Genomic DNA, 26,642 nt, shown 5'->3' on the forward strand with positions numbered 1-26,642 from the left:
GTTGTAGCTGTAACTTCTTCCCATGCAACTCTGATATAGAACGGGCATCCTTTAATGGCAAACTGATAACAAAATTGCCATTATTGATCTGTTGAACAGCTTTTTTTCACTTTGTGCTGTCTGTAATATTCTTTGCAACTTTGATCCATTCATCAAATTCGACAGCAATCATGTTTTTACTGTTCCTATACTCAGCGTAAACCGATAGGTCAGAATTTCTGTAACACCTTAGCTGATTTAATAATCTAATAATCTCTGTCCTCATTCCTTTATAACTTCCGTCGGCATTGGTGCAAAATACAACAGTTATTTCCGACCATTGGTTCCTTATCTCAATATAATCGGTTGTGGACCCACCTGTTTCTGTTTGACCCAGAAGGTTTGAGACACCCTGTATAGTTCTTCCAGAGCTGTCGAGTGTGAGTGAGCGAGAGATAGTCCATTTCCTTGTGACTTAAGGATGTCTTGTGCATAGGGTTGTTTAATTTCATTGTAGAACTTTATCTTTGAAGATATTTTGCTAGTTGTGTCGTAACCAGTAAAAGTGTGTAGTGCTGGTAGGATATAAGTACATTTTAACTCTCAAAGAATCAGACTTTTTTCTTCCAAAGAGTCGGACAATAAGTGGCAACCTATTGTTCTTGATTTTTTAGATGTAACTTGCATCCATAGACTCGAGCGGTTATAATTTTTTCAGTTTTGGCTAAATATGAATGGCCAGTAGCTCTGATCCAGATTGTATAGTATGAAAATCATGCACATATATTCTCACGTTTGCTTCAGAAAGATTTTATATTCATTTGAAAACCTCTGAAGTCAAAGCTCCCTGTATTTTGAAATGTTTAGCTTCATCTTACAGTCCTCTAGTTCTCTTGATTTTCATTCGGGTTCGGAAGTTTAAGACCTAAGGAAGTACAAAATATGCAAGCAAATATGACCTAAAAACTATAAAATATGACCTAAAAAACTATAAAATATGACATGAATTTTTGGGATAGGTAGAGTATCACTAACATACAGTAAACGTGTCAAAACGTGATCAACGATAATACACCAGACACATTTAATCATACAAACTGACAGAGAGCTACAGTACAGAAAAATTTTCAACATTCATTTAGTATCATAGCCTTGAGATGCAGTTGTTGCTCGGTTTTCCTAAAAGAAAACAAACAACCCGAAGTATTAGCATGCTTTGATATCTGTCGGCGTAAGTTGGAAGACACTGCCTAACAGGAAGTTTATTGAGTTCATAATCGTACATACCTCTTAATCTTCTTCTTTGCCACCATTGCACATCACGACCATGTGCATTCTCAGGCTGTCGAAAAGAAATCTCCTTCGAAGGTCGCTCAGTCAGTTCACTGCTGCTTAGCTGGGGGTCGTTTTCACCTAAACCAGATCTGTTACCATCTAAAATGGCACCAATTCTGCACATTGTTGCGTATCCTTCATTTGCACTCAGTACTTTACTAAGTTTGTTCTTCACCGTAACCTCTTGCTTGTTCTACTTTGGATATTCCAAACTCTCACATAATTCTAAATCAGCAGTTTCTAGGCGAGAGATAGTTTCCGATAGATCTCTATAATTTGAAGAATTATATACTAATTATCCTGACAAATCATTGGAAAACAGTTCCTGTGCAATTTTTATTGATGATGCCTCACTACTATCAAAAGTAGAAACAATTCTTTGCACAGTTTCTTAATGTTCGCAGTAGTACTCTACTGCATTAAGTCACGTTCCCTATCGGGTGAGCACTGGCTGAGGAGGAAGAGAAAGCGAAGGCGCGTGATCTTTGAATTTTGCCACCCTGAGTGGAGTCTTCCCAAATATTTTCTTGACGTTTGATATTAACCAGTCAATATCAGGAAAATTCTGCCATATTTCTTCAGCAACTCTGTGCAATCCGTGAGCAAGACACGTTAAACGGACCATTTTTCGGTCAAGTACTTTAAGTCCCCTTGCTGCTTTTACCATGTATGGTGCAGCATCGGTTAGTAACAGCCAGATTCATTCTCGCTTAACTTCGCCATCCCACAAAAGCTTCATGGCATTGTCAAAAAGTATTGCAATTGTGGAATGGTTAGCTGCATCTAGAACCTCCAAATGAAGGTATTATACATCGCCCGGACGATCCACGAGAAGCGTGCCAATTATAACATTCGCAACACACCTACCACGAACATCTGTAGTTTCATCAACAGATACCCAAACGCTATTGTTGCCTACACTAATTCTAATTTTTCGAAGTGCATCTTCATAATAGGAGGGCAAATAACTTTTTTGCAATGTTGCCTCGTCCGGGATCGACTGTGTTGTGTACTTAGTTAAGAATTATTGGAAGAGTTCGTTGTTCACTTTGTTAAGTGGAATGTTGGTAGATACCAACATTTCGCACAGGTCTTTCGAGAAATCGGAAAGTTTGGTTGACGAAGATTTTGCTGTATCAAACAAAAGAGCCTGCCTGCTTTGTTCAGAAGACTTTCGATTCGCGTAGATTTTATGTTTAGCCATAGCGCAGTGCTATTGCACATTAAATCACTTTATCGCCACTACCTTAACTTCACACGCTTTACAAAAAAGAATTCTTCTGTCAGTACTGAACGTCTCTTCACTGAACTCTTTCACATAGTTTCTTAACTTTACAGCTTCACTACACTTCACTTTCGGCATGATGGGGGTTCACTGCAATACTACAAGTGTGACCAATCTGTTGAAATCTGTTGGTAGTGAAAGAGCATGGGAGCTTTAACTCGACCCTGCAAGGAAGAACTGGGCGAGATATAACATGGCATTTCCTTGTTTGCTAATTACTTATGAGCTAAATATATCTACTGGAATGACATCCTATTGAAAGTCAGAAACACACTATCGTCATGTTCCGTGACCTCACACGTACAGTGTCACCATCTAACTTGTCCAGAAAGATATGCTAAAAGTTGTCTGTAGAAGAGCGCCTTCTTGGAATCAGGTCTTCTAAACCTACTAGCTGCTTGTTCCGGGAAAAGAAAGTAAAATATATCTACTAAACTGTTCGGAAATCTTGTGTTTGAAACTCGACGCAGATAACACGTAACTTGTTAACGACGCCTCAGTTTTTAAAAAATGCTGAATTTATAACCAAACATGACCTTATATCACTAAGGTGAGCAAAATATATCCAAAACAATAAAAATGGCCAAAATATGTATTTATAGGCAACATCAAATTGCTTTAAATGTGGTTAGGGACCCGTCATTCAAACTTACTTTTCGGATTTCGGGTAAAATGAGCTCAGGAAAAAAATATGACTTTTCCTTAACATCCAAACCTTAGTGATAAGAATCGAGGGCTTTGAAAAAGAAGCAGCAATCCAGAAAGGAGTGGGGCAAGGCTGCAGTTTGTCCCTCCTCCTTTTCAGTGTTTACATAGAACAGGCAGAGTAAATCAAAGAGGAATTTGGAAAGGGAATCACAATCCAAGGAGAGGAAGTCAAAACCATGCGATTTGCCGATGATATTGTTATTATCTGAGACTGCAAAAGATCTCGAGGTTGCTGAATGGAAGGGACGAAGTTTTGGGTAAGGAGTACCAGATTAAAATAAATAAGTCCAAAACAAAAGTAATCGACTGCCGTCGAATGAAGGCAGGTAATGCAGGTAATATTAGATTAGGAAATGGAGTCTTACAGAAAGTAGACAAATATTGTTACTTGGGTAGTAAAATAACTAACGATGGCAGAAGTAAGGAGGACATAAAATGCAGTCTAACACAAGCAAGAAAGAGCTTTCTTAAGAAAAGAAATTTGCTCATTTCAAACACCGATATCCCTTTCAGACCTGAAAGAAAACTGGCGGTGTGAATTTTTGTTTGTACGTCAAAAACTTACTAAAATGCTCTTAAATACATGTTTTTACAGTTTATTTTACAAAATAAGAACCATTGGCTGAAAAACAGAACCCACACAATTGTGCGTGTCAGGACTTCATTCACTACTTGCAAAAAATAAAAAATTGAAAAAATTCAACTCAGTACATGTACATGATCAAATGTTCTATTTTACGTTGTGGAACGATTTTAAACAATTAAAATTTTATACATTACATTTCTCATGTAGAGTACGAGTTTTGCTTTCACAGTCCTTTTTGTGACAGCACCCAGCACTCCTGCATGCATTGCCTGTGAGGAAACCTAGCCCGCACATATGTGCGTATCAACATTCAAAACCTCATGGTATTACGTACGATGTTGTAAGTTCACAATTTACGTTTACTACACAATTTACACACTTCATTGATTATATTCTGATATTTAGTAAAGCTTCTAGATTAATATGAATGCAATAAATAAATACTTACTTTAGGCATTACTGCTTCCTGCCATCTTGCTAATGAACTGTATTTTTAAACTCTTCTTCCTGCCCCCTGGTGGTCAAGTACTAAATAAAAATGGCTGAAGTACATGCTGCGTGTCCCGCACAAACACTGCAGTCCGGTCTAGCGCAAAGAAAACGTCAAATAAGCTCAGACATAAATAAAATACGAACCCGCACAATTGTGCGTACACGGCCTGAAAGGGATATAGGAATTAGGAAGATGTTTCTGAAAACTTTCATCTGGAGCGTGGCATTGTATGGAAATAAATGGACAATAACTAGCTCAGAAAGAAAGAGAAAAAGAAAGAGAATAGAAGCTTTTGAAATGTGGTGTTGCAGAAGAATGCTGAAGGTGAGGTGGGTAGATCAAATCACAAATGAAGATATACTGAATTGAATTAGTGAGAGGAGATCGATTTGGCTAAATTTGACGACGACAAGAAGAGAGAATGACAGGACAGACACCCAGGACTTGTGCAGGTGGTTTTTGAGGGAAGTGTAGGCGGTGAGAATGGTAATGGTAGACCAAAGTATGAATATGACAAGCAGATAAGAGCAGATGTAGGATGTGATAGTTATGTAGAAATGAAAAGTTTAGCACAGGATAGGGTGGCATGGAATGCTGTATCAAACCAGTCTGTGGACTGATGACTCCAGCAACAACATACATTATGTAAGCCCAGTATTTCTTCTTTGTCTATAAATGTCCTTTTCTGACAGGCTCCTAATCGAACTCTTTAAATCGCATCATCTCTCTTTATTCTCGAGGGACTCCACTCATGCATGACTGCTCCTGTAAGATCATTGTCCATGTCACAAAAAATTCAGGAGTACATTGTGAATAGCACTCTTTGTTTACTACAGAAGTATTCATTGTCCCCATTGCACCCTTTTTTGTGTGATGCCAATAAATCCACCGGCGACCGCTGATGTTCTTATGTGCGACTGCTCAAGAGTGAGATCACAAGCTACTATGTTGATTATTCCTGTACTTTTCTTGACTAACAGCATGCCCCTTTCGAGATTAGTTTTCACGCCATCTGGTCGTTGAAGCATGTCTTGTAAGCATATCGTGATACCATGAGGATTGTTGTGATGGATCATAAGAAAAAAGTATGATAACATTTTTGTTACAGGTGCAATGTTGAGTTCAAAATTGGAATCTCTGTCAGCTTTTAAGGAGTCCAACAGTATTTCAGCCATTTTACAGTATTTTATCTAGTATGGTAATTCTAAATTCCCATGGAGGGAATTAGATATTTTTCCACCAATAGAGCATATCAAAAATCAGATCAAAAGACTGTGCCACATAAGAGGCTTCTGATAAGTTCACCTGCATACACCCCAGCATAAGTGGGTAGGGTCTGACACATCCCACTCTGACGAGTCTAGTGTCAGACCTAAGACGAAATGCTGGTTAATAGAGCAAACGCCTGAAAAGCCATACACCTAATTTTTGATCTGATTTTTTTATCTAGTATTGCATTTTATTGTTACCGGCGCTTCTGTTTGCCAATGAAATCATTAAAGCTTTTAAAGAAATTTGCATTTTCCAGATGAGATTCCAAAGAATGTATGTCTTACTGAAATCAGCCACATTGTGTTCGGCAATAGCTTCCCATTTGTTTTGGAGATACAAACCATTCCTCCAAAACTTGAGGCTCGGCATATTTAACACATTGCTCAAGCTGTCACAAACACATTCGTAAGCACCCACATCTGAATAACATACTGATTGTGAATAGGATAAACACATAAATGGCGACTACTGGGCTGCACAGTGCTGGCGTGTGCACATCGTGTTGGTAGGCATAGCGTGGAGGCCTACACTGAAATATCGCCAGTGCAGTAGCCACATCAGAAACTTTTCAAGTTAATTACTTCTGTCGCTTAGAAGAAGGTTTGCATTAACTTCTTTAAGTAAAAAATTTCAAATTAATTAAGTGGTTTGAAAACGCACAAGTGTTAAATTATATCAGTTTTCATTTTCATATTTTGTACTTTTAATTAAAAAGGGTGAAATATATCAAGAAAAGTGCAATACACTTTTTAATATTTTTAATTGTAATTTATTTAAAAAAGTCAAAGACTGGACCAGATATCACGGAGACAATGGCATCAGCATGATGTGGCTCATCTGCCACATTTAACGGCGGCTTAAGATAAGCCCGACCACAAAATTTGTTGTCAACCGGCGATTCTGCATACTAGTAAAGTGTCATAATTGAAAAGGAAACTGCGTCCGAAAAGTTTCGCATACCAAGTAATAAATTTGCATACCCGTGCGCTAATATGGCCTCTGCTAATTGTTGGTGTATGTAACCGTAGTTTTCTAGCACGTACACAAATAAATAATAATAATCATTAGTAATACAAAAATAGTAATATTGATACAAATGAACGCGGAAATAATAATAATACTATTGACAATACGAAAAGTGAAATCGTAAAATAATACAGTAGCAGTGGATATACATCAAAATTTGGAAACGTGACGGTAGCCATCAATACGCAAAATCAAATCATACGCTTGGGAACTTATAGGCCTAAAAATGACAACTAAGAGAGGATTGTGGAAGGTGCTGGATCCCTATGAGGTCCATGTAAGGTATGACGTTATGGGGAAGAAAAGGCTTACAAGAAACACCCTCTAGCTCAACTATATTAAAATTAACAAAACAAACATTACAAGAAACAAAGTTATTTGACATAGCAACTGATACTTAACTCACAAAGCAAATCTGTTTAACGACAGATACAGATCAGCTAAACAAATGAAAACCTAATCAGGATACTTAAATCACTTGGTAAAATACAAGTTTAACGTCGTAGGCTTGTGCAGAATTACAATGGTTTTTGATTAAATTGCAGGTGAAAGAATTAAAATTACAAACCGTGGGAATGTAGGGCAAACTCAGACACGTTGAATTTAAAACTTTGAAAATGTCATTGAGCAAGAAAACACCAAAACGCAAAAGGAATTAAATTAAATCAAACAAAATCAGAACGCTTTGAAATGGCAATAGAAATGGCACTTACCACTAAGGAGGTGGGGTTCCCAGAGGGGAAGCCCTCGAGCGCATCCGCACTCGGAGACGGTCAGATGGAATAGACGCAGCCTAATCGCATCATACTCCCGAAGCCAGCAGAAGACCGGAAATGGCCCAAGCACAGTCAACCAATCGGATGTAATTTCCACCAGATTCCCGTTCTTTTCACCAATTGGAACGCCTATTCTTTTGGCCAATCCAATTGTATGACCATATATGGTCATTTCCTGACTCGCTGAAGGAAGGGGAATTGCAATACCTGTTTGAACATCAGTAACTGCATGTGCAGTATAGGATGCCTCAAAATTAAAGCACCTTACAAAAAAAATGTTAAATCAGATTACAAGGTTACAATTTTTGACATACAGAATATAAAAAAATTAATTTTCAAATAATTCTTCAAGAAATTCTTCAAGTTAAAATGTCCCAAATGTCTTTTCTTCACACTTGCTGACATTAATTTAAATGGTCAATTACATGAAATTTACATGCAAAAAATAATAACTTCAAAATTAATTATCGCATCTTGCAATGTTCATTTACAGTTCCATATATCTTGACATTTCCCTAAATTACATTTTAAAAAATTATTACAAACATATTTAAGTTAATATTTCTTGCAGTTACATAAATTATATTTCCAGCAGTCCAGAGTTCTTATATCTTCATTTCTCACAGTACAAAGTATTACAAACAAAAATAAAATCCTGCTGTCCTTTCGTGATGACAAAAATGCAATTTTTCTGTTCTTTCTAGATGACACACCTATCACATCTTCCCCTCCTTCAAACTCGGGCTAAGCTCGAGGGAGGAATAAAAACAACTTTAAACTTTACTGAGGGGTGTGTGACCACACTACATCAGACACTTTACATCACATTGCATTCGTTCTCTTCAAGAACGTCTATACAGGTGAAAACAATCACAAGTGGAGCGTTAGTATTGCTGTCAAACGAAGTCGCTGGCCACGGCCGATGCCAACGATCTCCATCAATATTGCAGTCCCACCTTAACTCTTTAGTAGCCTCAGCACATCCCACCAGCTTAGGGAACTGGCCCATAATAGGCGAAGGTTGCTGGCGTAGCACTGCCTACTTCCGCCATCAGAAACACCTTCCCATTCCACCATCAGATATACCAAATCAAAATCATATTACTTTACCGACGAACAGAAAACCCAAGTGAAACGATGAAATAATTCGAGAGTGTGCATACAGAAATCCAACTCACTGAAATAAGGAATGAAAAGGCACAAGTACAACCTTCATACCAGAGATTACCAGATAACCGCACGACACACAAAACTACCGAGCCACTGAGCCCATCTGTCCTTCGACGCACGCACATACCACCACCAAAACACACAAGACACAAGTGCGATGTTCCCTGAATCAGCATAACCAACCAATGGTAAAAGGCACGAACGACCTCAACACTGACTCCATCATACGACATCACACGAACACAGTACCCACTCACACAAACACCTGTGCGATGAAACATCAAGAAGTACAAAGAAAGTAAAAGGACAAACATGACCTCAAGTACCCTTGAACATATCACACGACAGTGAGACTCTTAGGGCCAATACCTTACTCCCAGGAGAGGAAAGGCCTCTCAGCACCTTAAGCCCTAAGTCTCAGTACACACAAATGTCTTTTCCAAGGCACCCAATACAGACGCACAGTTATTTACGAAAACGGTAGGACAGATATGGCCTGGCTACCCAATTTTGAAAACTTATTCAGCCCACAAGATCCCATACTCTGGCAAACTGAGTAAATAAATTTAGAAGACACGAAAGCTGTAATACAAGAAATTTTAACCTCATTAAAATTGAATAAAACAAAACAAGCAGGAAAATTAATTAACAGACTTAGCTAAATTGTGACACCTTCAAAATTTGACTAGTGATGAATTTAAAATAACAAAAATGAAAATCTTGGTAACCTGCAAACCTACTATTAATTTAACAATTAACAGCTCAGCACAACGGCACCGAAATGAACATTTGTGAAAATCTTCCTAGCAATCATTCTACAATAACAAGGGACATCATTTTCCATCTAGGCACCAAATACTGGGCCAAAGATCACAGAAGAATCCCACATCAGATACACTAGATCTCAAACATGTCACAAGCACAAGTGCAGATCCATAACCCATCAAATTTGCCCAAAATGCCCTCAGCTTTGACGCTGGTCTATTAATATGGTGAGCACGTTTCACCCTACGAGACATTCACTTAGACTAAGAGACCCCATAACCTCTAATCTGATTGGCATATTTAGCAACTGGCTGGGAACCATCCCAAATAGTCCCATACTTACTCAGAAACGAACCCAGATCCAGCAAAAGACGAAACACAACACCACATGACCGGAAATTTAAGTACATACCGAGCTAAAACACGACACCAAAATAATTTTAAAAGATCACACATGTAGAATACTGCCAAAGAAAACACAACAGGCAACAAGAAACATAATTTTGAACATATTTTGCTAAAGCACGAGATTTGCGAACAGAAAAACACCTGAAGAATAGACGAAAATTTACGAACATTAACCTCAAAATTTGCGAACAGAAAAACATCCATAAGTGTGTCTTAGTTAGGCTGATGATGACCCATATAGGGTCGAAACTAGTACCTTGATAATATATTGTAATGTATTTATAAGCATTGCAATTACTGTACAGTATTGAGTAGGTGGAATAAACCTTGTATATTATATAGAAAAACACCCGAAGAAATAGACGAAAATTAATGGACATTAAACTCAAAATTATTGCCGACAATTTACAGAAACAAAAATTTTAGAAAAACAAAAGAGACTCCATGCTAAAACTTGACCAAAACACACACTACAATTTACGTATCTGGAAGAAGAAGAAGAAGATTACGACACAAGTAATTGTATAAGATTGAATTGAGCGCTCCTAATGTCGGATTAAGTCAAGCAATCGTCTATCTTCAACACATACGCAATTCAGCTGTTCAGGAGATAACATCAGATCAGGCCGTGAATTAATGACAAACCCCAAAGCGACAAGTAATCCCACAGATGTTAAGATCAAAACACACGTGTCGAAGAAAACTTGATATAATAAAAAATCTTGAAATTTATTAAAGAAGACTTTCGGAACGCAAACACGATACACGAAATGTGAAAATACAACTTTAGAAAACACGTGGTCAAACGAAACCTTGCCACCTAAGAAATTATAATGAAAATTCACAATGAAACAGAAAAAAGTTGTTACAGATTGTGACTTACCATTTCCTCCAACTGTTAATTACAAGATTAAACACAGACTGCACATTGTGGAACGAAAAACACGTGGTGTGTAAATCTCGGGCAAGAAACATGAAAAACAAAAACAGGAATTAAGAATACACGCTTAACAATTGCAACCTATATTCAAACTTAAGATTTAAAATTAATTTTAGAAAAGTTGGCCGAGAATGATTATTGTCAACCCTTTCTCCTTCCATAAGCATGCTCTGCTAGCAATGTAACCATAGTTTTCTAGCGCGTACACAAATAAATAATAAAAATAATAATAATAATTATAATATGAAAATAATTATGTTGATACAAATGAACACGGAAATAATAATACTATTGACACTTAATATGAAAAGTGAAATCGTAAAATAATACAGTAGCAGTGGATATACATCAAAACTTGGAAACGTGACGGTAGCCATCAATACGCAAAATCAAATCATACGCTTGGGAACTTATAGGCCTAAAAATGACAACTAAGAAAGGATTTTGGAAGATGCAGGATCCCTATGAGGTCTATGGGAAGGTATGACATTATGGGGGAGAAAAGGCTTACAAGAAACACCCTCTAGCTCAACTATATTAAAATTAACAAAACAACCATTTCAAGAAACAAAATTAAATGACACAGCTACTGATACTTAACTCACAAAGCAAATCTGTTTAACGACAGATATATATCAGCTTAACAAATGAAAACCTAATTAGGATACTTAAATCACTTGGTAAAATACAAGTTTAACGTCGTAGGCTTATGCAGAATTACAATGGTTTTTGATTAAAAATGCAGGTGAAAGAATTAAAATTACAAACAGCGGGAATCTAGGGCACACTCAGACACGTTGAATTTATGAAAATGACATTAAGCAAGAAAATACCAAAACGCAAAAGGAATTAAATTAAATCAAACAAAACCGGAAAACTTTGAAATGGCAATAGAAATGGCACTTGCCAATAAGGAGGTGGGGTTCCTGGAGGGGAAACCCTCGAGCGCATCCGCACTCGGAGACGGTCAGATGGAATAGACGTGGCCTAATCGCATTATACTTCCGAAGCCAGCAGAAGACCGGAAATGGCCCAATCACAGTTAACCAATTGGATGTAATTTCCACCAGATTTCCGTTCTTTTCGCCAATTGGAACGCCTATTCTTTTGGCCAATCCAATTGAATGACCATATATGGTTATTTCCTGACTTGCCGAAGCAAAAGGAATTGCAATACCTTTTTCAACATCAGTAACTGCATGTGCGGTATAGGATGCCTCAAAATTAAAGCACCTTACCCAATTTTTTTTTTATCAGAGTACAAGGTTACAATTTTTGACATACAGTATTAAAAAAAAAAATTCAAATAATTCTTCGAGAAATTCTTCAAGGTAAACTCTCCCAAATGTCTTTTCTTCACACTTGCTGACATTAATTTAAATGATCAATTACATGAAATTTACATACAAAAAAATTACTTCAGAATTAATTCTCGTATCTTGCAATGTTCATTTACAGTTCCATATATCTTGACATTTCCCTAAATTGCATTTTAAAAAATTATTACAAACATATTTAAGTTAATATTTCTTGCAGTTACATAAATTATATTTCCAGCAGAGTCCAGAGTTCTTATTTCTTCATTTCTCACAGTACAAATTTACAAACAAAAATAAAATCCTGCTGTCGTTTCTTGATGACAAAAATGCAGTTCTGCTGTTCTTTCTTGATGACACACTTATCACAGTGTAGGCTGAGTGAACCTCAGAACGATGTGCACCTCTGACGTGGAAATCTCGTTTCTTATATTTTTTTACTTTCTTACAGGGAATCAAACTCGAAACCTTCCGGGTGAATCTAGGATGCCTCTACCGCCTCGGCAAGGCAGTCCCTAGCATGAAATCAATTGCCAAGTTAAACAGAAGAGGCAATAGAGGTTTTCCTTGGGGTACTCCCCTATGAACTTCCATTTCCTTATCAGTATTCTAGTCTTTCCTCATGAATAGAGTGTTTATCCCGAAAAGAGATTATTAAATACCTCAGCTTCTTGGGAACAGATGTGGACTTTAGTGTATATTCCAGGTGTTTTTGACCAATTATATGGAATGCTTGGGATACATCTAGAAAAATTATTTTACCTTCGTTTTGTATCTTGAAGACAACTGTTGACCAAAGATGAGTTTATGAAAGTACCTGGTGTAGATGCGAAACCTCTTTGTTGCATTACAAATCAATGAAAGGTCTAATTTTTCTTTCCAGAGTTATTTCAATGATCCTTCTTAAAATAGAATTGTTTTTGGACACCAGTTTCTAATTACGTTTGGATCTCCTAATTTAAGTACAGGATAGTACAACCTCTTCTAAAGGTTCACCGAACATAATCCCATGTTACCATTGTATTCACTATATTTAATTACATAGTTTACGCCAACATTGGAGCACTCAAATCAATCCATATACACCACAGTCTTCACAATATTAGTTGTAATGTTTTCTCAACTTCCTCTTATCTTCCCAGAACTTTATTTTTTCTGATCTATAATAATAATGATTTTCGAAAATTGGATTTCCTTAATAACCGTAAGAATCAAAGCCAGGAACAGTATAAACATTTATTCCTTTCATTTCTTGTTGAATCTCCTGGTCTAATCATGGAACAGTCATATTCATCATCTTAACAAATAGTGTAGGTAGTTATTTAGAATAGTAGGATTTTTTGTGCATGTGGAATTTCAATAAAAGTCATAAACTTCCAAAGCAGGAATTGTACATTGTTTATCCTCAGTATTTGTCATATTTTGAACAACTTTCTTTCTTCTATAATATTAATAATGTTGAATGAGATATTTGTACTGATTTTATTTCTTCACTCTAAACACACTATCATGGTGCTGAGGTTTGCTACAATTAGAATATTTTGAAGGTTCGTGTTTAATTTGTATAGCATTTTGAGCTCTGAATGTACTTTCTACTGGATGTTCAGGACCTTTGAATTTAGATGTTGCCCTATGCAAAAATTCAGAGAACTTCTCTATTGGATTGTCAAATTTGCCTTCACGTTTAACTCCACTTATAATTTCTAAGAACTTTTGCTCCTAAAATATCAAATTATCGTATTTACTCGTGTACTAGACCCCTTCCCTCCCTTGGCTTTTCGAGACTATGAAAATGAAAAAATAAATCTTGCATACAAGACCCCCTAACGTAATTCGTCAGAGAAGGACTACGATTCCGCTTCAAGCGGGTACAAGCCTTACTGCAGCCCTGATGACATCACACAAATTTATGAACAGTTTTGTCTGTATGGCCCACACAATGAAAACACGTGAAGTCATGCGGTACATCTGTGTTTCATAGTTAAGAAATATCTACCTCCGTAGCATAGGCCTATTGCAGCTCTGATGACGTCGCACAAATAGGTGAATAGTTTCGTGTTCGACCCGCGCATTGCAAGCATGCTTCAGTCATGTACTGTATATATGTCTGTATTTTGTAGTTAAGAATGTCCGCCAGCATATGGGTGAGCACAGTTAGCTGCCATTCTTGGGAACCTGAGTTCGATTCCCGGTACCATATTGCCAGATATTTACGAATGGTAGGAAGGTTGGTATGCGGTAAAAATGGTGCGTGCAACTCCCTTCCACTGGGGGGGGGGGGGGGGCTGTCTAAAAAGAGCTGCACCACCTCGGGATAAGAAAACGACTTTACTTTGGTTAAGAAATATTCATGGTTGTTGCTATTAATATAGCAGGCAAGATCACTACAGAGTGATCATTGATTATCTCGTAACTCGGGCCAATATAGGTTGTTTTTTTTCTTCTTCTTTTTGTTGAGAGGAGTAGGTTTAAAACGTGATAAAAACAATACAATCATAACGATTGTTTTACTCGTCAACGTACCTCATAAGTAATAGTAGTAGTAGTAGTAGTAGTAATAATAATAATAATAATAATAATAATAATAATAATAATTTTACGTCCCCACTTAACGATTTTTGGAGACGCCGAACAAAACATGCTAGGGTGTGCTTAAAAAAGAAAAAATGGAGACAACGATCGTATGAAATTAAACATTGTGATAATAAAACACATTACCACCATACCTGTAGTTGGAAAAGCCTGAAAAGCCAACATCTAATTTTTGATCAGATACCTGTAGTTATCCATAAATGCGACAAACTTTCCAGTTATTTATTTTTAATCTTCCCGTTGTGGAACTCTAAACAGTGCGGTCTCTCTTATTTTATTTACAGCTGTTTGTGTAAATCCTGATGTGATGTGTGTGGAGAACAAGCATGAAACATACGTAAAAATAAGGGTTTGGCTTTCAACAGCAGCAGTTATCCAAAGAATGTTTCCAGTCACTATGTATTACATTTGGAAGAACAACCCGTAACATACGCTAGTTATCAGCTGGTGGTTTGGCACTTGGCACACTTTCTACCAAAGTACGGCTTTATTCGGAAGGAGTGGCTTTTGCTACACATACACCAACTGGGAATATCAGGGACCATTTCCAGAAACCATTTCGGAACAGATTTTCACTTTTTGGACTATATATTCGGGGGGAAAAACCCTATTTTTTTAAGTTTAAAAAAAGACAGGACCTCAAATGCTCTTGATGCATGGCTGGGTGGCTGACGAGGTGGCAGTGAAGATGGCGTAATTTGGAATGACGACATGCCGGTAGCAGGGAAGTTGGCAGCACAAGATGATAATTCAAATGAAAGCAGTGATTAGGTTTACTCAAGTTTACTGTGTGGTAGGCCTACTGCTCAACTGACAGAGACAAATGACTGGCCATTAAGTTCTTTTGTATCAATATTGCATAATATGATACTATGATACCCTTATCCCTTTTCTCTACGGGGTCGAATATGAAGTGAGATGAATCTTTGTAGCGAGTTTTTACGACCACATGCCCTTCTTGACGTTAACCTAATCAAAAGAATTACTGTATTTACTCGTGTATTACCACCCTTGGCTTTTCAAGATGAAGAAAATGAAAAAAATTATTCTTGCATACAAGACCCCCAAGGTAATTCATCAGAGAACAACGGTGATTCCGCTTCAAAGGGGCTACAAGCCTTATGCAGCTCTGATGACATCACAGAAATTTGTGAATAGTCCATACAATCCACAAAATGAAAATGCGTCTAAATCCTGTGGTACGTTTGTATTTTTTAGTTAAGAAATGTCCGCCTCCGTAGCGTAGGCCTACTGCAGCTCTGACGACATCGCACAAATAGGTGAATAGTTTCGTGTCCGACCCGCGCATTGCAAGCACACATCAGTCATGTATATGTGTCTGTGTTTTGTAGTTAAGAATGTCCGCTAGTGTAATGGTTAGCACAATTAGCTGCTGTTCTCGGAAGCCTGAGTTTGATTCCCGGTACCTTATTGCCAGACACGAATGGCAGGAAGGTTGATATGCGGTAAAAATGATACATGCAACTTCCTTCCACGGGGGGCCTGTCTTTGCACCACCTTGGGATGTGGAAACTAGTTTACTTTAGTTAAGAAATATTCACGGTTGTTGCTAGGTATATTACTGTATTTACGCGAATAATACCCGCATGTTTTTAAAAAAAATTTAGGCACGAAATTAGGGTGCGGGTTTAATTTGAGTCGGTGTTGGCATTTTTTTTTTTCAAAATCAGCCTTCCTAAAGTTAGGGTGCAGGGATTATTTGGTGGCGGGGATTATTTGCGTAAATACGGTAATATAGGCAGACTAGATCATTAACAAAGTGATCGTTTAATATCTCGTAACTCGGGCTAATATAGGGTTTTTTGGGAGAGAAGTAGGTTTAAAACGTGATAAAAACAATCCAATCGCAATTGTTTTACATGCCAACGTACCTAACAAATAATAATAATAATAATAATAATAATAATAATAATAATATTGATTTTTTGTGCCCCCACTTACTTTCAACGATTTTCGGAGACACCAAACAAAACATACTAAGGTATGCATTAATAAAAATTGGGAGACGACGATTGTACTAAATTGAACATTATGATAATAAAACACATTACCTCCACACCTGTGGATATCCATAAATGCGGCAAACTTTCCTGTTATTTATTTTTATTCTTTCTGTTGTGGAACTTTCAGCACTATCTGGGCGATACCATACCTAACCTAAACAATGCGGTCTCTCCTAATCTCATTTATGGCCAGGCTGCGTGGCTCAGACGGTTAAGGCGCTGGCCTTCTAACCCCAACTTGGCAGGTTCGATCCTGGCTCAGTCGGTGGTATTTGAAGGTGCTCAAATACGACAGCCCCATGTCGGTAGATTTACTGGTACGTGAAAGAACTCCTGCAGGACTAAATTCCACCACCTCGGCATCTCTGAAGACCTTAAAAGAGTAGTTAGTGGGACGTAAAGCAAATAAATTATTATTATTATTATTATTATTATTATTATTATTATTATTATTATTATTATTATTATTATTATTAATCTCATTTACAGCTGGTTAGGTAAATCCTAATGTAATAAATGTAGAGAACAAGCATGATTTATACTTAAAAATAAGGGTCTGACTTCCAACAGCCGCAGTTATCAAAAGAATGCTTCCAGTCACTATGTATTTCATTCGGAAATACAAACCGTAACATACGCTAGTTATCAGATGGTGGTTTGGCACGCTTTCAGCAACATGGCTTTATTTTAAAGGAGTGGCTTCTGCTGCACATACACCAAATTTGAATATCAGGGACCATCTCCAGAAACCATTTGGGAATAGCTTCACACAGTTTGGATTCTTTAGTCGGCAACAGAATTATTTTTAAAGGGTCAAAAAGATGGGACCATGAATGCTTTTGGTCTCAATTGCAGTGCATGGCTGACGAGATGGCAGTGAAAATGACGTCACTTGGAATTCTGAGACGTTGGTAGCAGGGAAGTTAGCGGCGCAAGACAATGAAAATGAAAGCAGTGATCAGGTTTACTGTGTGGTAGGCCTACTGCTCAAGCGACAGAGACAAATGACTGGCCATTGAGTCATTTTGTATCAATATTGCATAATATGATGATACGATCTCCTTATCCCTTTTCTCTATGGAGCCGAGTATGAAGCGCGACGAATCTTCGCCACGAGTTTTCACAACCGTATGCTCTTCTTGTCGTCAACCTTATCGGAGGAATTAATGAGATGAAACAAATGACGTGATATGAGCAAGTGAAATGGATTATATTTACTTTATATGTAGGCCTAAAAGTTGTGTTCACCATTTATTGACATTTTACATTCAGAAATACTGCCTTCCAACGAAAATGTCCAGTACAACTCAAATACATTCATAGGGTTTTTAAAGAACAGTGTAGAATGTTTACATATATAATTTATAGCCTAGAAGCTGTGTGTTCACTGCACAAAATTTGAGGTTCTCACATATTCCCCCGCCCACTTGGGTTGTAAAAGTGGAAAAATAGGGGGCCTAGTACGTGAGTAAATATGGCATCTTCATTGCAATTAGCATCCGAATTACAAATTTTGACATAACGGGATATTTGATCATCCTGCACCCCATATTGATGGGTAATTTTTGCTTGTGTATACCGGTATGAGCTAGAACTATATGAACATTAACACCACAAAATATTTTAACATAGTAGGGGCAAGTATCAGGCTCCTTCAATTCAGGATTACTCTGTTCATATTTAGTCATGGTAATCACATTTTCTGTAGTAAGGGCCAATAATATCTCTCCAGGTTAGAATTAACTCCTGTGGTCAAAGATAAAGATGGTGATATGATGATGATGTTGATGATACTAGGTCTACCGTCAATGCTGGTAGGAATGAATCAGTGTGGTTAGCATGATAAATTTTATTTTCTTACGTTAATTTATATCAATCCAACTTTGATAAGTGTATACGCAGAAGAGTAAATTTAAAAGATTCCTTTTACACGGTGTGCAATTAGCTTGTGACAATTTTATCTCATCCGTCCATCATTGTTGTGATATTATGTACCAAACATTCATGTAGATAGCGTTCAAAATTCAAACAGAGGCTATAAAACTACGAACTTACAAAAAGGAAGGGAATAAAGCCCATGGAACAAAGCAATCAAATAGATAAAACCAATAAGGGGAACCTATTAATTTATAAAATAGTAATTTTAGGAGCACCGGGCGAGTTGGCCGTGCGTGTAGAGGCGCGCGGCTGTGAGCTTGCATCCGGGAGATAGTAGGTTCGAATCCCACTATCGGCAGCCCTGAAAATGGTTTTCCGTGGTTTCCCATTTTCACGCCAGGCAAATGCTGGGGCTGTACCTTAATTAAGGCCACGGCCGCTTCCTTCCAACTCCTAGGCCTTTCCTATCCCATCGTCGCCATAAGACCTATCTGTGTCGGCGCGACGTAAAGCACCTAGCAAACAAAAATTTTAGGAGCTGCAACCTTATTGTTTCATAGCAGCCATTTAAAGAATATAGACCCTTCCTAATAGCTTTAAAAAAAAAGCAATGCGCGGAAGACAATTCTATAAAAACATAAAAAATACCTCTATAAAATCACAGTAAAATCAGAACTGATGTGAAAACAATTAGAAACCACATTAATGATTATGAATAGAGCAAGCATGTAAACAAATCACCAGTCAGTTCATAGCCTTCTTGATACTCATTACTTCATATACAGTTCTATCTATTCACTCGATGACCAGGTGAACTTCGTACCACATAAAATGGATTTGATTGCAACTCTTCATAAGCGGTTATTAATCCTAATCAACCTTCATTGGGAACTATGTGGAAAAATAAATTGTACTTGCCTTGTGATTTTCAATAAATGAATTTAAATAAAAAATAAAATCCTGTTTATATTTGATCCTCCCCTCATAAAAAACTCTAAAAATTGGAATTTTATTTCTTTCCTTTTTTTTCCTTCTGAATTTAAGGCTTGATGAACAACACCAAATAAAAATAACAATTGGATAGACAGAATTGAGCTTGTCAGCTCTAGTAACAAAAATAATTTTGGAACCCTAAAACAATCAAGTACAGAATGAGCTTGAAGCTCCTAAGTTACAAATTTCAAGAGTGTCTTTGCTCCACACAATTAGCTCTCTAGGTGACTACTCTCCAAAACTTATTACACTTAAGCCTCTCTAAGGCACAATTACATTTTTACATTAGATAAAATTAGATAAAATGTAAACACTGTCTTACTCACTCGACAGCCTATGTTACATTGAATTGAAATGGCATTTGGCTTTTTGTACCGGGAGTGTCCGAGGACATGTTCGGCTCGCCAGATGCAGATCTTTTGATTTGACACCCGTAGGCGACCTGCGGATCGTGATGATGATGAAGACGACACATACACCCAGCCCCTGTGCCAGCAAATTTAACTAATGTTGGTTAAAATTTCCGACCCTGCCAGGAATCGAACCCGGTACCCCGGGGACCAAAAGCCAGCACGCTAACCATTTAACCGGTCTAAGTTACATTTAAATAGGAAGTTAACTTTGGCAGAGGCAATAAGTGCCCATTCCACTTGGCTATAGTGATCAACAGAAATGGTTAAAGTTATTGGCTGTAAACCAAAATGCTAGGAGGCGAACACTTGCATGCTGTGAAATACAGTTAAAAATTCTTAAACACCCTATCTTAAAGCCTGAAGTTACAGAGGCTAAGCCTATACTACAGAGGTGACTAGATGGAGAGAAAATTTTAAAATACAAAAGGAAGAGAGAAATTTTAAAGTTTACAAAATCATAGTTGCCCCAATACCAAGTTGAAGGGGAGTTAAAAGTGGGTTCACACTCTTTATTCACTAAGTTAGAATGAAGTCCTTGGACTTGTTTGAAAGTTTACATGGAAAGTTTGAGTTTTACATTAAGCAATAACTTTGAAACCTTCCCCTCGAGTTAGCTTTCTAAAATTATTACATGATTAAAAGATGTCTGTCATTATCTGGAGCTGGTGGGCCTTCTGGAGATGAGCAAGGCTTCCCCCATGCCTCCTCTATGAACACACTCGAAACCTCTTGACTGGAGTGATGGAAAGACCACATGGCCCAAAAGCTTTTATAGCAAAGATGAAGGTTTCTGAACTCTCTGGGCCGTAGCCCTGTTCACACCCACTATTCCTATTGGCTACCTTAATAAATATCCAAAATTCCTTATTGGTCGAAAAGTTTGAAGAAGGAACGGATAGCAGTGCTAATAACCTAAGAACCCCAAAAAGAATTTACAAACTTTACAGTTTAGCCAACTGAAAATTAATTGTCCATCCTCTCACCAGAGGAGGCGCATACGTAGACAGCGGAGACACCTCATGATAAAGTTCAGAACTTCTTCAGCCACACAGTTCACTGTTCAAATCACAGATGGTCTTCTGAAGGGCGATCACTTTAAATGAACGGAGTTAATGTACCTCCGGTACAGTTGCATTGATGCTTTCACGGCCCGTACTTACAGACATGATATAGGCTTTTGGGCCTGTGTCATGTCAAGGAAATAAGGTGAAATTCTTTACGTTTTGCAGAGAACTTTGTTCTTCGTCTTCAGAAGAAAATCTTGACTGTTCACGAGAAAGGCTTTTCATACAATGAGGTTTGAATTTAGACGTTATAATAGAAGTGGAAGTGGTACGTTCATTCGTCACCAGATGGCTCACCGGACATGGTACAACGCTAGCGTTCGAAGCGGAAGGTGATGGAACCAACAGAATCAGTCTGAGAGTGTCACATAACATAAGAGGTGTATAGTATGCGAACCTTTTCTTGATACCTGAGCTCCCTAAACCTGAATGGTAACTGGGTATCAAGAAAAGGTTCGTGTTCTATACACACATATGAAGGTATGACATTGACACATGACTGGAATGAAATACTGTTTCGGAGTTTTCCAAATTCATACATTCCTCATTGCCAGATTACTACTGACGCTAAGATGAAAATCTTAAGGATGATGCAATACACCTTAGCTTTATAAATATTATGTCTACTGCTGTAGCACTGGGGTGTTGCTATATGTACTGCAGGGATGCCTCCAATACTTTTGCTGTACATCGGAACAAGTAATTCCAGGTAGTGGAGCTGCATGTGCTTCATCTGCTTCATCTGCTGTATCTTCATGTAACTGACTTACTAGGGAACTTGAACTATTTGTCCTGATCAGTCATAAACTGATATAGGCTAGTGGGCCTGTGCTTTGTCAAGAAAATAAGGTGAAATTATTTACGTTTCACAGAGAAGTTTCTTTTGCTCTGAGTCTTCAGAAGAAAATGACTGAATTTTTGTGTAATAATGAGTGATGTAAGATACTGTGGTGTTTTATCGTTTTCACTGTTAAATTTGTTTAGTGTTAAATCTGCTGATCTGTACTGTTAGTAATTACATAGTGTATTATTTTTATAGTGCATTTGATATTCTAATGTGTAATACAAGGCCATCTTAGTCTGAAATTTCTTTAATAATTTCCACCACAAATTTTTGAGTTTTTGTTATCGAGGTTTTTGGTCTGTAAGGGGGCTCGGATTAGCATGTCTGCACTGTGAAATGATGGTCAGTTACATGCTACCCCTTCTCTAGCTAATAGCATGTGATCTACCAATCCAAACATCCTGTACAGTATTAACTTCTGAGATGTTGAAGTGTCTAATATTTCTGTATGGGTACATCATTGTTGTATAACTTTGTAAAAAGTGAATTTGCTTTTGATATAATTGGTCCGTTATTGGAAATGATGCATTGTATATCCAACTCATTCGTGGTTGCTAGCATTTTGCCCGATGCGTGGCTAATGCATGTAGTAGAGGCCACTGCATACACTACTTGGAACTATGAGAGACTTGGTCTCTTTTACAAAAATTGACCACGAACCTGCTACGCTGGCAGACCAAACACACCATCCCCTGTGGGTGGAGGACGCCGACGAAGAATACACCCACGGTATCCCCTGCCTGTCGTAAGAGGCGACTAAAAGGGGCGACCAAGGGATGATTGTCTTGGAACCATGAAACTACTTGTGATTAGTACCACCACGCAGAGAACATCATGGGTCGCTTTTACTTACACGTAGTACCACTATATTAGGTACCAAATAGGTTTGTGATTAGTAGCACACAGGAGCACCGTGCAGTCGGCTTTTGCAGTACCTGTGATTAGTACCACCATATGAGATGGACTATGGGATGATAGCTACCCTGGTTCTGCCTTGCCTGTGATTAGTACCTACTATATGAGGAACACCTCGGGATAGGGGAAGGTCCCTGTGGTTATTACTCTTATGTGATGAAAACCATAGGATTGTGTTGCCTGTAAATGGCGCCGCAAAGTGAGAAAAACATAGGTCTGTATTATATGTCGAATTTCATAACCTCTGAGTAGTACAATAATGTGTGGAATACCGCAAGTCTCTGCTACTTTTGATTAGTACCGCAACAGGACAAATACCATGGTTCTACTTTCCTAGCGATCAGTACCATTATGAGGGTCCGATAACTTGGATTTTGGACCCCCTTTAGACTGCAAGCATCATCGTTTCATCATTATGGTATAGCAGCAGTCCCTTGGTCAGTAATCCTCTTCTTTTACGTCAGTTTGTTTGAATGTAAAGCATTGCGGGTCGCATCCACTGATTGTTTTAAATTCATGCCCATCAATTCATTTTTCATTCGCACGCTTTGAATTCTGGTCATTGGAGACTTTTAATTTGTCATTCCATTTCGTACCATTAGGGGCCGATGACCTCGATGTTAGGCCCCTTTAAACAACAATCATCATCATCATCATCATCATCATCATCATCATCATCATCATCATCATCATCATCATCATCACAAAAATTGAAGTCTGCTAGGCCATCAGATGAGTTTTGATTACCACCTGCTTTTACCTCCTTTGTCTGAACACATTTATCTTCTGATATATAGCCACAACGATCCAAGTACATCATCATTTGGCTGGTTGTATAACATAGTTTAGTATGATCATTTATCATGTTGATTCCTAATTTCCCTCCTTGTCTCTCTTATTGATATGTTCACGGTATCATTTCCACCTATTTTTACTTCTGTTCGCACATTCTTTTTAATCATATGTTTACCTTATCCTTACAAACAAGATGTTCTAAAGCTTACACATTCCTCAGAGTACTGTAGTTGAATATTTCTCTTTTTTTTTTTTTTTTTTTTCCAGGCCATGGAAGATGGGCAAGGGCGATATGGTCCAGAATGTGACTGGTGGTCGTTAGGTGTTTGTATGTATGAAATGTTGTATGGAGAAACCCCCTTCTATGCTGAATCATTAGTGGAGACCTATGGAAAAATTATGAATCATAAGGTAATTATTAGGTAATTAATTAATTTTCTCTTATGAATTGTACTTGATCAATGAGTACATTTTTAAGCTTTTGAGAAATGTTAAGAAAGTTGAGGAAAATTAGTAGAGTATTGGAACTAAATTGTTTTTGTTTGGACTTCATTTCTTGATCCAATTATTTAATTCAGTAACAGTAAAAAATGTGTGTGTATTGACATATTTGTAATAGTTGTAACAGGAAGCATTGCATGCTGAAGCTCACTATATAGAAAGATCTGATAATTTTCTACCATAATCTACTCTGTGTGGAAAGCAAAATAGGGGGATTGTAAAATGTTAAGTAGCTTGGGACATTATAAATATCAATCAGCATAGAGCGGATGGCACTCACAGTGTCATATATTCATCAAGACCAAATTTTGTTTTTTTTAAGGAAAAATATTACATTTAACGAGTCTTTGGCCATCACCTTAATATAACAATAATAATAATAATGATAATAAAAAGAGAATTGTAGGAAGTGTTCCACGGAATGCAAGATGCAACACAGTGCATTCACAATGAGATTTTGGAAGGATAAGGTAAAAACCATCTGGCCAATGAATGAGTTCAAACGCCCTCTCTGAATGGGCATAACAAAGATAATAATAATAATAATAATAATAATAATAATAATAATAATAATAATAATGATGTATTACAAAATCATTATTATATACATCATATCTGGCCTTGACTGACTGACTGACTGACTGAAAGTTGTAACTTCTACATAATTCTGTTAACATTTATTTTATTTTATCCTAACTTAAGTTACGTAAGTGAAGTGACAATAAATAATTTGGTCAGTATTAATATCCTTCACTTTTCTATTTTTTATTGTTTTTTTGTTCAGGTTAATTTTTTATATTTTAATAATTTTCAAATATTTATTTTGTTTACTGTTCACATTGATATTAAATTGTTCATATTTTGAAATAGATGTTCTGGTAAATATGTTATGACATTGGTTAAAAGCGATTTTACCGGGTGAGTTGGCCATGCGGTTAGAGGCGTACGGCTGTGAGCTTGCATCCGGGAGATAGTGGGTTTTAATCCCACTGTTGGCAGCCCTGAAGATGGATTTCTGTGGTTTTTCACATTTTCACACCAGGCAAATACTGGGGATGTACCTTAATTAAAGCCACGGCCTCTAAGGCTCAGGCTGGGGAAATTGAAGAAAGTGTGCGTGTTAGGTGTTACGACAAATAAGCGGACCCACAGTCTGCAAACTCGGTGTAGAATATTTTAGTGCTTCATCGGGCTGGTTACACAATTTTAATGTTAGACACGGTATCGGCAGTTATAATGTGTGTGGGGAAAGCAGAAGTGTCAATGCCGAGACTGTGCAAGATTGGAAGGAAAATCGTTTGAAAGAATTGACACCTCGATTCGCTCCTAAGGACATTTACAACGTGAACAAGACAGGCCTCTTTTTAAATTTAATGCTTGGGCATACAATGGCATTCAAAGGGGAAAAGTAATCACAGTGGGAAACAACGCGTAACAGTTCTGTTATATGCCGATAGTGATGGAAGTGAAAAACTGCCGCCACTGATAATCGGCAAATTTTCAAAGCAGTTTTGTTTTAATAATGTTGCTTCGCTTCCCATGAAGTACACCAACAATAAGAAATCCTTGGTCACTATGAAAGTTTTTGAACACTGGCTTCAAAGCGAGGACACCAAAATGGGAGCAAAAGGTCTTAAGATCTTATTGTTCGTGGATCGATGCCCAGCACATCCTGCTATTACTTCATATCTGAAGAATGTGACTATGGAATTTCCCCCCGCAAATTGCATGAGCGAGCTGCAGCCGCTTGATCTTCGAGTGATATGCAACTTACATTATCGTAAGATGCTGGTGCAGCTCGTAATCAGATGTGTATACGTCGGAAAGAAGTACGAAATGAAGATCAACATATTACAGGTAAGAATTATCTCATTTATTTCTTCTTTTTATATGTTTATTCATGTTTAAGTGAAATATTTGCCCTAGGACTTCGCACAGTACCATGCATTGAGGGCCGTTTCACACTAGGCAACAGGAATCGGCTACCAGCCACCCGTACTTGTGAAACATTTTTAATGGAGCTTTTCACACTGGGCTACTCTGTGTCAGCAACCAACGTTGAAATAGTTCAATCCCATTATTGGCAGCTGAGGCAGATTTCGCAACCCCGTCTGGCGACAGCTGGTAAACTATCGCTGTGCACTGGGGTCTTCACATTCTTCAGTTGTATTCCATTCAGAACTCCCTCCAGTGATTGTGCATTTCATGTTCCTTCATGTTATGTATTTCATTACAAAATACTATAAACTGTACTAAATAAATTATACTCACTATGAATGATGTACGGCTCCTTGCCTAAATGGTCAACCTATTGGCCTTCGGTTTAGAGGGCCTTCTGTTCGATTCCCAGTGGGGCCGTCAATTTTAACTGTGTACATTATGGTTTGTGTTTGTCCCCACACTGTCCTCTTCATATTCATAAATCGCATCACACTACCAACCACTACAGAAACACACAATAATGAATGCATGTGGGGTTGGCGTCAGGAAGGGCATTTAGCCATTAAACAGGGCCAGATTCACATGGGCAACATAGTTCACACCATCACAGTAGAAGCGTGGTA

The 26,642-nt window shown here is 37.6% G+C and overlaps 1 protein-coding gene across 8 annotated transcripts in view; it reads left to right on the forward strand.

Annotated features, from left to right (window-relative positions):
- gek (serine/threonine-protein kinase gek) overlaps positions 1-26,642 on the forward strand; it is a 736,940-nt gene that overhangs the window by 122,617 nt on the left and 587,681 nt on the right. For 6 of the 8 annotated variants that reach the window (XM_067151353.2, XM_067151356.2, XM_067151355.2 and 3 more), the window contains one exon: positions 23,845-23,988. In XM_067151353.2, the coding sequence (XP_067007454.2) occupies positions 23,845-23,988 (144 nt within the window). Of the gene's footprint in view, positions 1-23,844; positions 23,989-26,642 lie in introns of those variants that run through there. The other 2 variants (XM_067151358.2, XM_067151359.2) reach the window with 2 other exon arrangements.

Source organism: Anabrus simplex, chromosome 7 (assembly GCF_040414725.1).
Source record: "Anabrus simplex isolate iqAnaSimp1 chromosome 7, ASM4041472v1, whole genome shotgun sequence".
In the NCBI taxonomy this organism is placed as follows: domain Eukaryota; kingdom Metazoa; phylum Arthropoda; class Insecta; order Orthoptera; family Tettigoniidae; genus Anabrus; species Anabrus simplex.